The 14406-nt window shown below is 35.6% G+C and overlaps 1 protein-coding gene across 1 annotated transcript in view; it reads right to left on the bottom strand.

Moving 5' to 3' along the window:
• Positions 1-13201, bottom strand: part of RASEF (RAS and EF-hand domain containing) — a 19767-nt gene extending 6566 nt beyond the window's left edge. The window contains exons 1-11 of the mRNA XM_009074500.1: positions 13173-13201; positions 12313-12403; positions 9529-9624; positions 8469-8546; positions 7893-8008; positions 7098-7166; positions 6082-6166; positions 4717-4799; positions 1669-1903; positions 612-703; positions 326-441 (exon numbers count right to left, since the gene is read on the bottom strand). Of these exons, the coding sequence (XP_009072748.1) occupies positions 326-441; positions 612-703; positions 1669-1903; positions 4717-4799; positions 6082-6166; positions 7098-7166; positions 7893-8008; positions 8469-8546; positions 9529-9624; positions 12313-12403; positions 13173-13201 (1090 nt within the window). The remainder of the gene's footprint in view (positions 1-325; positions 442-611; positions 704-1668; positions 1904-4716; positions 4800-6081; positions 6167-7097; positions 7167-7892; positions 8009-8468; positions 8547-9528; positions 9625-12312; positions 12404-13172) is intronic.
• Between the last annotated feature and the right edge of the window lie 1205 nt (positions 13202-14406).

Here is a 14406-nt window from a genome sequence, read left to right as displayed (position 1 = left end):
AAAAGAGCTGAGAAAACAAGAGAGCAATGAAAAATGCAAAAAGGCTCAGACACACACTAAAGGTTCCTCACACCGAAATTCTCTTTTCTGGTGCTTTGTGTTGTTCAGAAACAGGCTTTGTAAAGAAACACTAAATTAAACCAGTACCCTATTATCCACTCCAAACAGCAGTTAGGCACTCCTAAGCTTTGGTACTCAATTAAATTGCACAGTCTAAGAAACTGTGTACGTTCAGGAAACCCTGACAAGCAATCACAAAGAGAAACTTTTCATCCACTTCTGCAATGAAATTCACTTAGTATTTTAAGAACAATAACAACTATACCCAGAGTTGCACTGGTATTGCCTCGAAATTCATTCTTGCAAAGTCTCATAAGGAAACTGGATTTTCCCACTGCTGCATCTCCAACAAGAACAATCTTGTAAGCCTTCTCTGAACTGGGGTATTTTGGAGTGCATTCAGTTGCATCTGACTAAAAATAAAAAGAATCCCTTTATTGCAACTCATATAAAAATATTCTCTGTATCACTCTTTTGTTTTCCCCTCCCCTCGAGAACTGGTTACCTGAGGGGTGAGAGCAGAAATGTATTTCCTTGTTGAAGCAATTGAGCTGCTTCGACTTACTGGTCGTGAGAGTTTCCAGTCTAATACCGTAGAGCTGTTATCAGGACTGTACACTTCTTCATCCCTGATCTCGGGAACCTGAAAGTACAAGTAAGTTCTCCAGTGACAAAAAACATGCTTTTTTTGGAAAGGCACTGCTGAGACTGATTAAAACATTTGTTTTAACAGTTTGGATTAAACAGAGATAAATGACCAACTACAACTTGCAATTCCAGTTAAAATACTGTGATTCTGTTATTATTCACATTTGCTGTTTGCTATAGCCTACATTTTGTCCTTAAACATGTTAAAAGCTTGGCATATGTTCTTTAAGTACTCCTTCTGATAGAGCTAATTAATTTCCAAGTGGAAAATTTCAGTTTAAAATATTATTACAATAAACAAATACTTCATTTCAAAGCTTATTTTACAAACATTAAGAATTTCCTTATGAGACCTTATGCTCTGTGCTATTACTACTCAAGCTAAATTACATACAGCACATCTGTAATCAACCCCATTCATAGCATAGTTTCTGAAGCAACTAAATGTCTCTATTAAACACACAGCAAAGGATTTGTGTTTAAAACCCCCTGTGTTCTACTGTGCTTGATACTAGTCTTGCTATGTATCCATCAGTAAAGCTTTCCATTTTACTAACAAGAAAATGAACACAGGAAAATCTTACATTTTCAAATTCTCTGACTTAAGAGCATACGACAATTTACGCAGTAACAGTAGGGTTAGGGTTAGGGTTCTTCTATTATGGTTTTTTTCTTCACTGCCACAAGATAGCAAGAGGGAGTGAATGGAAACCTGTTTTATCTCTACAGTATCTGCTTTTTAATCATTAGAAAATCAGGTCCTCTCTGCATGCTGTTAATAACCTTAAAAATCCATGTATACTACAAAAAAGGAAGTTATTACCCCAAAAGATCTATCAAAAACATAAAGTCAAACATTTTATTTTAAAGAGAACTATTTATGCAGGGAAAAAAACCAGGAAACTGATTTTGTCTCCAACCAAGTGTCTTTCTCAGAGAAGGAGCAAATCTGGCACTTACATCTGTATCAGAAGCATCACCTCCAAAGCCTTCTTGCATACACTGGGACCTATGAAAAATCCTCTGATGCCTGTATTCTGCTTCTGAATCATACTCATTTGAATCTCTCAGGGTAGACAAACCACTGTCAAAACAGCTTTCAGGTAAACTGTCCACTTCACAGTTTGTCCTTTGCATAGGATCACAGAGGGCTAAAGAATCATAATCTTCATCCACACAAGATGAATGAGATGATCTAATAAGAAAATATTGGATGGGGAAAATATAAATTATTCCACAATTATTTTTCCCAACAAAATCTGAGCCCTTCTGGAACACTCAATTCTTAGAAATGCTAATGTTAAGACATACATCAGTGCCTATCTTGCCTTTGTAAAGAATTTCTTTCTCAATCTTATCTCTTAAAATGTGCAGATTATATTATTTAATCTATGTTATTGATGATGACTGCCTGAATCCATATAAGTATATTTATTAATTTTTAAAAAGCCTGTTTTAAAAGCATTCAGAAAAATGACATACTATGTAACATCAAAGGCAGAAAATTATAGACAATGGTTTAGTTAATTTTGGCCTATTCTAAGACACAAAATGACCTTGACATACTGTATCTCATTTAAATGAATGCATTTGCTCACAGAGGCACCCATGCCAGTAAGGAACAGCTACGAATATAGAAAAGGGAATAACCAAGTTCAGTATGGTGGAAAAAGTCACTGAAACATATTTTCTTACAGTTTGGTAGGCTACGTAAAACTTAAGGTTTTACCCAGAAGCCCTTCTTTTTCCCTCACCCTTCCTTCAAAGGCCTTTTCTTTCCACATCGTGTATGCCGCTATATAAAAAAACATAAATGGATAGAGCAATTACTCTATGGCTTACACACAAAACAAAATTGGTTTTATTTATATAAGTAAAACTGCAAAAATGAAAGATTAATAGAGTGAATCTTAAAACAATCAATCTCATTAAAAAGTTTAATGACGGCTACAATCATTGCCCTGCTCCCGCAGCAACACAGATAGGTATGAATTAAAGGGAAGTAGAGAAGGTCTCCAAGTCACAGCAGAGAAGAGAGAACCAGTGTGGCTTTGTCCTCTTAGGAATGGATGTGAAGCACTGAACTGCTAAAACAGACAAGGTCAGGATCAGTCCTTGTAAGAATAGCTTGCTTCCAGAGAGGTTGAGAGCTCCCAGTCTGATGGCACACCACAGAATGGGGAGAATCAACAAATTATGAAACTGTTACTGAGTCAAATTCCTCCCTGCAAGTGGCCAAATGGAGGTGACAGAGGCATCACTGGCCCATGTAATAACATTCAAAACCATCTAACTTACATCCTTTCAGGCTGATGAATAATGACATGAATGAATGTGATCTTTGCTGTAGAGTATCATAGCATATATACTCTTTATATTCATGCACCTACTAGCCTATACCAAATTACTGAATTACAGATAAAGAGTGCATGCTATAACCAAGCTGAGCTTGTCAGGATTTCCCTGAAATAAAGGTCTTTAATAGCCAATTTTCAACCTCACTGAAGCATGAATTCAATGCTTAGAATTTTGTATGTGCTTAAAGCAAGTAAGACCAAGATGTATGCTAAGGATAAAAAAAAACAAAAACAAAAAACAATTCCCTTCTAATGCAATTTGCTTAAAACAAGTTAGAATGTAAATTAATACCTCTAAATGCTGACCTGATGTCAGGAGATAAAGAAAGTAGTGAAAACAAACAGGCCTCGGACCATTCACATCTCTTTCTGTTTTTCAATACTACGAAGTCACATCTGTTAAGAGTAAGTTTTAATCCTACTACACAAGCTATCTCCTGAAGTGTTCTGTATGTCTGACTTTTGTGGAAATTCAAGGATTGTATCATGTGGCAGGTACTAATAAATATTCATAGGTCTTCACTAAACCTCCAGAGAGGTTCTAGTTACTGTTTCAGAAAATTCCTCAATATAATATACAACTTAGCAGTGGATGCCTCTCAAAATTTGCAGAGGGTCCAACAGAGGAGAACGGTTTTATCTGCATTCAGAAGAAACAGTTTCTGACAAGTAAAACTTTACATCTCACATGGAGACAGCAGAATAAGAGTAACACTGTTGAATGAATGGGGAAATTATTAGTGTGAAACAGAAGCCAACCTAGTCCTTATCCAAGATACTCTTCTCTCTGGCAAAATGTAAAAGAGAGACTACTAAGAACTCTATCAGAGATCTCTCTAAGGTTTGGAAAACCACTAAAAGAAAAAGAAGACAAAACTATCTATCCATTGAGTAAGGACATACACTTTTGCTGGCAGATCTAGCTGTTTAAAAACACTGTGAAAATATAGCATGATTGATAGCACTTGGGGTTGGCTCTAATGTTCAGTGTCTCCACTGAGAGTCACTGCAATGATCCAAGGAAGCTCTAATCAAAAACCTGCATCCAGTAAGTACAAAAACAAAGTAGCTCTGATCACTTGATACTTGCATTTAGATAATAACTTAATGTTCTCTATGGCTCTTATCCCGTTATCTTACCCCATTAATATCCAAGTGCATTCACTACACTTGAAAGTCAGTGTGAGATGAGAGTGTTTATTCATTTGAAGAATTAGGGCCACGTTTGTAATTATTATATGGGAAAACCAGACACACCAGCTGAACATATACACAAAAATGTTTTATTTCTCAAGTACTGAGTAAGCTAGCTAACAGAGGTCCTTCAAAGATTTTTATAGCTTCTTGGAGACAAGGAGGAATGATTGAGAATCAACCTAGAATCAAAACAGTCCAAACCAAATAAAAGGTTGTCTGAACTCTCCATAAGTTCATGGTTTGCACTGAAAAGAGTTTTCCCGAGATTTCTGAGATCATTGAAAAGATTCCTGTGACTTCAGTATACTATGCATTGTATGCTATAGTCACACATTCCTTCTAAATCAGACAGAACTACTCTCTGTTACTTGACAGTAATTTGCTCTTCTAAGGTAAGTTTGATGCCCTAGTCATTTTCAACTTAACAAAAGCAAACCTGGTTTACTGGTCATACCGTGGGTTTAGAGGAGACTGTCCACCATTAAATTTAGGACTGCTTCTAGAAATGGTACTTCCTGGTGAGGTGTTTGCTAACCGCTGCAACAGACAACACACAACACATAATAGGTTTGATGAACACAGTCCAAGCATCTACATTTGTCATGAAAAACGAATGCAACATCAAAATTACAAATGTTTATTATAATATATATCAACTACTTACATTTAATTAAACCTCATGTTTTGTATACAACTGAAGGCCAAAAGCCCCATTACATACAGTAATTAGGCTCCACTGCTGCCTTAAAACTGAACCTACTAGCCACATTCAACCATAAAAGACAACAGAAATTTCAAGAGGATGATTTCATTGACTACACTTGAAGACTCTAAAAGGCTAAACTCCGAAATTTAATATTTAGAACATGGCATGTTGACTACTAAAAAGAAAAGGGAAATGTGACTGAGCTAGTTTCAGCAGAGCTCCTCCGAGTTCTTGAGACAGTGAAGGAAATGTCTCAACTGATAGGATGTGACCGAGTATTTTGTAAATTCTGCTGTGCTTCTACATGTTTATTCACGGGGAACAGTTTCCTCTGTCTTCTCTGTAATATACTCCCTTATGGGCATGACAGAAGGAAACAGTAGCACTTGCTGCATCTGTAGTGAATTTCTGGTAGCTTGCATCAGCAAAAGGCTGATGTTCATTGGTACAGAGTGATGGAAACAGGCAAGGACACCTATTTTCCTCCTTCCTGTTCAATATTCTCTTTGTGAGCCCATTATGCTGGCCCCATCCTTCTAACAAAGCTTGTTGCTTCCCTAATGATGTCCAATCATTGGTTTTAGACTTTAACAGATTTGTTACACAGATTTAACAGATCTGTTACAGCAGATTCCCATGAAGTTTTACTAGCTCAAGAGTGTCTAAGGTCTCTATTATCAGTAATCCCTGCTATTCATTTTCCCAGTGACTTGCATGGACAAAAGTTCAGACCAGGTTAAGACCTCACTCCTCAAAAAAGACAATTCTCTGAGAAAGTGGTAGGACATTCCCATATATACAATACAAACATATTCCCTTTAGTGCAAGAGAAACTGCTGATGTATTCACCTCATTAAACACATTTGGCCACAGCATATTAAAAAAAATATTACTTTCCAAAGCACTTCAGAAAGCAGCTGTGTTCTAACAAAACTGCATTATTTCACAAAACACAAGTAAAATCTAACAATATTCAGCTACACTAGAGTATTCCCACAGTGAGCCCACTGATTAAAACTCTATTTTCCGAATACCCACTGAAGTACCAATTTAAATTTAGTGTGCTAATTCTTATACCTTCTAGGACAACGTAACAAAATCATAAATACATACCAATGATCTGTGGTATTTGCTGAAACTGTTTTCAAGTGCACTTCTTAAACCATCGTTGCTGTCATGTAACTTCCTGTTAGCTGATCTAACAAGGAAACACAATTTAGCTTGCAGGAGTATAATAAAAGAAACATGAAAAACTACATAACTTATCACTAAGAAAAACTGAAAAAGTATATATCAAAAAAACTTTCTTTTTCCCCCTTATATGAACACTAAAGAATAATGTCAAACTAGAAACATGTTGATGGATATTTAAACAAATCATTACTTGTGAAAAAAAAAGCCACTGTGAAGTTTAGCCTCCAGTGGCAGCCTAGAAAACCCTTTTTTTGCTTCTGTAGTATTGTCTCTGGTCAGCTGAGTGGAAAAAAAGATCCTGTAGGAATGGAAACCCAAAAAAAAAAAACCAACCAACTAGCACAACCATTTCTGTACAAAATGACTGCCCTTTAAATATTGCTGAGGTGACTCCAAGGACAAATATGATTCAGCTGCTCGAAATAAATACTTAGAACATCATTAAGATAAAGAAATTAACTAAAGACACCTATATATATAAATCCCCCAAACTATTCATTGTGCCCTCCTTGAATGCAAAAACGTGTGCACCTCTTGTACAATACCACACACAATACTTTCCAGGCAGTAATAAGACAGGGAGTTACTGGAGAAGCAAAGTCAATAAAAAAAAGGAGACAAGTAATAAATTTTGCAATAGTACAGACAGACTGAAATCTCTTTCAGCTTATCATAAAGAAAGTTAGTGAGGCTAAGAAAAGAAAAAAATAAATAAATGAAGAGTTATTGGCTCAGTAACACAGTAGAGTTAGTAGCACAGTAATGTCTATGACAGATGAGCACAGTACCTTCTATGACAATTGAGGCCATTTCAGTATTTTCACTTGATATATTTTCTCAAATCTCAACCCAGTATTTTGCATACAAAAACATTTATCCCCAAATATGTTGGGGCAAAGTTGGTTAATAAAAAACCTGAATTACTAAAAACTTACTGAAGTATTTCAATTTGTCTTTCCAGATTATCTCTGTCTTCAGTATACTCTCGCATAATTTCTAAATCTCTGGGAAAAATAACAAACCAACATCAAACTTAGACGAACTCATGCTTAACAAGATGTCTTTTTTTTTTTACATTTACAATATTGCTTTTGGCAAGAATTTACGTTCATGCTGAAAGATGATGAAAGCAGTTTTATGCAAAGTAAGATCACTTAGTGACTTCATTAATCTCTGCCACTATAACTCAACAAAGACTGTGAATGAAAAATAAAAGATGTACAAAATAACCACATGGACTGCCTTCTTTCTTCTCGAAATATCATTTGTGTTATCTGAAGATAACCACACAATAGAACTGTCATTTAAGCTCCTTTAATGAAAAACTAGAAGCAGTTTTCTTTCACTTTAGAAAAAAAAAGTTGCTGACATTGATGTGGAAGGCTTCCAAAACCATGCTCCCTAATACTCATACAGACATTCATCTAAGTGCAAGCCATGGAAAAAAAACTGCCAGATGCTGTACTGTTGTTTTATTCCTAACTAAAGTGCCACTAAAATCAACAGATATCCTTGCAAGATTATGTGAATTTGCATCATATCCAGAACCTGCTCTTTCAGCAACCTAACAAGAAAAGTGAATGTTACTGATGGCATGGTGCCAAATGTGTACCTGTCCTTTATGGCACAATTAGGAAATAACAGATCCCACCTGCATACACAATAACTACATCAGAGAACAGATTATTTTTTTCCCCTGGTGAAAATAATATTATGTAAAAGTAACTTACCTCTCAGTGTTCAAATACTGATCTGCATACTCGCTTTTCAAGCTATCTAATTCACTCTGTAGAAAAGCTATATTTGTCTGTGCTTCTAATAGATCTTTCTTAAGTTTCTGATTTTCCTTTAAAAAAGGAAGATATTAGATGTTAGCTGTCATAGTCATCTGCATAAATTGTTGATATATTACAATGGTAGAATAAAAACCATCACAATTATATAAAATGGAAATGCTAGAAAATCTAGGCATAGAGGGGGAAAGAAAATGAAAGAACTCTAAATCTAGAGAAGTTAGGAAATGAACATGCAAGAACCTCTGCATTTTTATTTTCCATTTCAGTTACACAAAAAGATGACCATATTGTCTCTAGTAATTTATAAATGTTTTACATAGAATACGCATGCATTTATACAAAACAGGTACTTTTCCAAATTAAAGATCCTCATGCACTTATCAACAACTTTAAAGTTTATTTTGTAATTTTGCAATACTAAATTTAAAAAGAAAAAAACAACATAAAAATCTGTATTGCTGAGGCTAAAACCAAGGCAAAATTAATACATTAATGATAATCATGTCTTACCAACAACATATCATGCATTCTTTTTTTCAATTCGACTATATCTTCCCTGTGATTTATATTTCTGGATTGCTCCTCCAGCTACAAAGTTAAAAAAATGAACAATTAATGCATTTGATTGCTCTGATTCAAAGTACACAAAAATTAATGGAAATCATATTAAGTAACCTCCAAAAGATTTTGCAGCTACTAAAGTTGTTAAAGCTTAGTTTCCCCAACTGTGCAACTAGGTAGCATCATCCCAAAAAATCACTGGCTCTCTAAAAGGTTTTTAGATGAATAATTATAAAAAGTTTAATGAGAATTTTTGCATTGTAGGTGTTCAATATGCATAACTAGTGACACAGCAGCCAGCTATTGAGAAGATATAAATACTAACTTTAAAAATAAACATTATTACTATCTTGGTTGCATAGTATTCGCCCTACAAGCTCTTTCATTTCTTGTGAGAAATTTTCTTTCCTATCAATGCTCTCTTAAGTGCAATTCAACATGAAGAAACAAAAACATATCCTGGTAACAATTCTGGTAAAACTTACAGCAAAACTCATGTCAACATTAAACTCAAACTACAAAATATCCCAAAACAACACTCATAAGTGAGATTTCAGTTTCCCTTACTCTTAGATATCAAATTAAAAGATTAGATTGGAGTTGGGTTCTAAAAGGCACCATATTGCTGCAAATTACTATATCTGTGTTGCCAATTTCATCTAAATCTATAAATTACAAATACCTAGAGACAATACGTTGAACTGCTTCTAATGAACCAAATATACAAGACTAGGTAACTGCAGGTTAACAACCTGATGGACCTAGAAAGTTGTTAAGTAACAGAATTTGGATACCAGTTATTCCCTGTCCTAAATATTACAACAAATTACACAGCATGAATACCACAGCACAGAATGACAACACAACCTAAAAATTATTTGCATTTGCCATTTATTAATACACATTACATTACAAATCTACAATTATGCCTATCCATTTTGGGGGAGCTATTTCATAATGACAACATCTTTTAAAACACTTAAACTCTCCATGACTTCAACTCACTTACCTTTCTAAGTTTTTTTATTGTCACCTGAAGATCCCCAACTTCAGCATCATACTGACGCTTCAACTCATTTAGTGCTTCTTCAGCTTTTCGCTTCTCCTGCAATGTTTTCAACCTCATTAGTAGCTGAGACAGGTTTCAAACGTTTATTAAAAACATGCATTCATTAGTTTGGAAACTACCTATTTTTCCCTTAATGTGTGCAATTTTGTCTTTCCACTGCATCCTTTGCTCAACATCCACAGATTCTGATTCTATAATTGCAGTCCACTTATAAAACATACATAGAAATAAAATAGTAAGGTTGAAACAAAGATAAGGGTCAATTCAGTATTTGTTATTCATGTCTCCTGTGCTTAACATCCTCAATGCCTTTAAAAAAATGAAAAAAAAACCTGACAAAAGTGAACAGATTTTATTTGCACATACATTTCACTGTGTATCACATATTTAGATGCAAACATACACAGCACACACAAATCGGGGCATTATGATCTTTTTTCCAAACCAGTCTTCTATGGCTCAGTATACATTGTGCTACTAATTGCATTACTATGCCACCATCACCCACCTTTTTACTTCTGTGTTTCTTTTACATTTGTACACTTGCAAGTGCTGGAATGTTACAGACCCATGGCAGTAAAAGGTAATCAGATGACAGCATCTTTCATTTCATATGGTAGTCTGAATATCAAACCAAGTACTCTATTCTGAGTTTTATTTTAAACAAAACAGATTTTGAAAAGAGGCAACATCAACCACACTGAGAAGAATGGTATGTGTTTAACTCACTCCAGTCACTTCCCAGGGACTTCAGTGCACAATTTCACAACACAATAAATCAGAATGCAGCAGGGACACATGGTGCCCATGAGACAGGTTGAGTTTTCACATGGAAAAGACAGACATGGACTTTGCTCAGAATTCAGTGCTCTCCTGTAGGCGATGCTGACATCCATGCGTGACAATGATAACCAAAGTAATCAGTATAAACTGGATTCCCTTACTTGTTTGCAACTATATGGGACTCCTAAGTATTGTCTGGTAACTATTTGCTTCCTTTGAAGAAACAAAATACAGGATGCCTCATGCAGAGGCAGGTGTCAAGGTGGCAGGAGTGAGATCACTCTGACAAACAATAGCCTTGAGTACAGGCATTAAGATTAATGACTTAGTACAATCCTACAAAGTAAATATCTGCAAGTTTACTCTCAGGGCGTTTTAGTACCTGGAGTATGTGGAGGGAAGCTAAAGAGAACACAGGAGTCAAAATGAAAAAAGCTCTGTGAGAAACAAGTTAACAGCCCATCTCTCATACCCACAGCTAGATGAGAACAGTAAAATCATAATTCATGCACCTCGGTGACAATTTTAGGACTTTTTAGCATAAGAAACACAGACTAGATGTGGATAATACATAGAAGAACTGCTTTTGCATAATGCTAGTACATAACTGTAGGTGTTCTCAGAGTGAGCAAATGCACACATTCCAGTCACCCGTTTTACAGTATTGAAAAAGAGTCTTCCGGGCTTTTTTTCAGTGTTTTGTCACTTTTCGAAAACAGCAATTTTCCAGAGAAAATGTATTTGTTTTCTAAACATAATTGCTTAATCTCTCTGGAAAGGAAAGTTTTTCTCTACCCAGAGTTGCATTACCACTAGTTAAACATATTATGACACACTTTTTTTTCAGGGATGATATGTTTAACATTTTTATGACGTTGTATTTTGTTTCTAGGGAAACAATTGACTTTTATGATTTAATACGAGTGTTTTCACTTATATAGGAAAAGATGCTATTTGAAGCAAATCTATCAGAATACTGTTTACCTTCACAGATCAATTACCATGAACTATTTAAAATTAGCAAGTTAGCAGATAGCACTTTGTTATTTTTGATTCTGCCAACACTCTAGTGAAAGAACTCATACCAAATATATACATAAACATTCAGTATGTGTCTTACCAAGTAATAATTATGCCCACAGTATATGTTTTGATTAATGCATTTCTTATGTCCACATTAGAATACTTTCACAAACTGTTATTCTTATGCTCATTATAAAGTTAGGTTTATCTTATATTAATTTAGTAACAGTACAAAACAAAGCAGACAATACAGGTAAACTGGTGTTACTGCTTCAAATTACAGAGTCACATATAGTTCTAATATCTTTCAATGGGTAAGAAGAGAATTTTTGTACTTTTCCATCAAGACTACAAGCCAGTTAAAACAACAGCTGAAACTTCAGCACATCAAAACAGAATTTCCATCAAATTTGGGAGCTGCAGGCCCTCACACACTGTTATCAAAATTATGTCTAACTCTTCTGTCTATAACTCTTGACAATGTAGTCACAGGATAAGAATGAGGGAAAGAAAGATCATAACTCCAGGCAGATATACAAATTAGGATGATCTAAGCATTAAATTCTACACAAATTCATCTACCAGGAGAACCAGTTTCCATTATTTTATGGTGAAAGATCATTTTCTCCAATCTGTTTCCAATATTGGTCTCAGAAAGAAACTCCTCTTGGCCAGAATATTCTCACAAAAGAGAAATACTTTCTTTTCTTGGTTTAGTACAGCTGAGCAGACATTCCTCTTTGGGAAAGCATTAAGAGCACGCATTTATGATCTCATGGATATCTTTTTTCCATCCAGGCCCTGCCTTTAGCAGCTTTGAGTCAGCCCATCATGATCAAAACCACCCCGGCCATCAATCCTGCTTAATACCACTGAGAGTCTGGCAATTATGAAATTCCATAAACATAAGATACTCACCTCCTTTTTAACTTTATGCTCTGTAGCCTGCATCCGTTGTTCCATCTCTTCCACTAGTTCACTTATCTGAACAGCCGCGTTGTCCTGGGCTCTAAAATTTAAAAGCAAATATTCTCTGAGGAACTGCCCCCTGACTTCACAGAAATGCTGTGTGAAATACATCTGCCTACCTCAACAGAAACAAATTAGACATGGAATAACACTGCCCCAACCTTGAGACTGGTGTGATTTGGAACCAAAATCACAAATTATTTTGAAGATACAGGCAACTTCGATTTTAAATTATAGCTGACACCTGATGATTAGCATGAAATATATCACGTCTGCGTTTTGAAAATTAAGGCACAAAAATAGAAGACCCCTCTGGGTATCCTATAAAGAGACTTCAAAATGGTAACTACAGTATCTTGCATCACCCACACATATAAGATCACTGTCCTGAGCTAATTTTTTTATGGTTTTGGCCCTATTGATGAAAGACTGCAAATGTTACAATAGGTAAATACACTTCTTGAAGATGCAAAAATCTGGTTTATAAACTCAAAGTACAATGGACATTATGCTAAAACTCAGAGCTGCTGCCAAGGAAGAGGGGTCAAAATGTTTTAAGACACTTAACATAGCAATAGAACCTGCAAAAATTTCGTCCAGGACTTAGCCAAAATATGAATGGGGAATCATCTGCATGCCGCTATACATGCTTATTCATACGTGTGTGCACATAAACTAGCCTTTGAACTCACTTATGGAAATACTTTGCATGGCATATTTTGGAATTAACTCCCAGTAGTTTAACCCAATAAAATGTGATAGAGAAAAAAGAATCTGCATAACTGAACTAGAAACACAACTCACTATACCTTTTTACTGCTCCAGCCAAAGTTTCCATCTCTGTGCTTTGAAGTTTGATCTCTCGGATGAAGCTCTTAATGACATGCTCATATGGCTGGATTAATCTCGGTTCCACTATGTGTATGTTCAGATACAGAACACTGACCTGCTCTTGTCTGAAGAAGAGAGATACCATTTTAATGCACTTACATGGAACAATGTCCGTTACATAACAGGTTTGAAAAACTTACCACAAATTAAGATATTCACCTCTTTGCTTAGTTTTAAAATTTGGCAAGCTAGATATGGATAGATTCTGGGATATGGACTTTGAACATTCAGCACAGTATGTCTGAATTTTCTAAATTATATTTACTCTTCCCCCTTCTTTACTTTAACATACCTACTGCAGATAAAAATTTTAGCTTAAGTAAATATTGTTTTACTTCTACTTATGGTGTATTGAAAAGCATGCCACTGAAGTAACCCACAATGTATATCAAGTTTCTTGGTTGCTCTAACACTAATCATTACTGTGAAGAAGTCCATGAATTTAGAAAGATACATTAGAAACAAATGAGGATACAAATGCCAACTACCGAAGTTAAAATGGATGTTTAAAGGGGATAGAAGGAAGTGATCATTACTCCTTCATAAAAAAAAAAAAAAAAAAAGCTGGATATTCCCTCATCTGTTGGACTTCTAGTATTTAAATCTCTTGTACAAGTGCTGAGGTGGGGCTGGCGGGGGTGTGCTGTAGGAAAAAGAATAATAGAGCTGTTTGGTTCAAGACAAATATGCCCAAAGAAATTCACTGTTACAAGAAGTTAATTCTGTATATGATTGTTGTGGTTTAACCCCAACTAGCAACCAAGCCCCATGCAGTCACTCACTCACTCACTCCCTCACCAACAAGATGGGGGAGAGAACTGGAAGGGTAAAAGCTAGAAAACTTGTGGGCTGAGATAAAGACAGTTTAATAAAGAAAGCAAAAGCTGTGCATACAAACAAAACAAGGAAATAATTCACTGCTTCCCATGGGCAGAAGGTGTTCAGTCATCTCCAGGAGCACAGGACCCCATCACATATAACAGTTACTTGGGAAGAAAAGCACCATCACTCCAAACACTACACACACACACAAACACACACACCCTCCCTCCACTTCCTCCTTCTTCTTCCCACTTTCTATACTGAGCATGATGTCATATGGTATAGAATATCCCTTTGATCAGTATGGGTCACCTGTCCCAGTCATGCCTC

The sequence above is a fragment of the Acanthisitta chloris genome, unplaced genomic scaffold, assembly GCF_000695815.1.
Source record: "Acanthisitta chloris isolate BGI_N310 unplaced genomic scaffold, ASM69581v1 scaffold7760, whole genome shotgun sequence".
Lineage (NCBI taxonomy): Eukaryota > Metazoa > Chordata > Aves > Passeriformes > Acanthisittidae > Acanthisitta > Acanthisitta chloris.
Note: the sequence above shows the minus strand (reverse complement) of the source record. Positions and strands in the feature narration are given on the sequence as shown.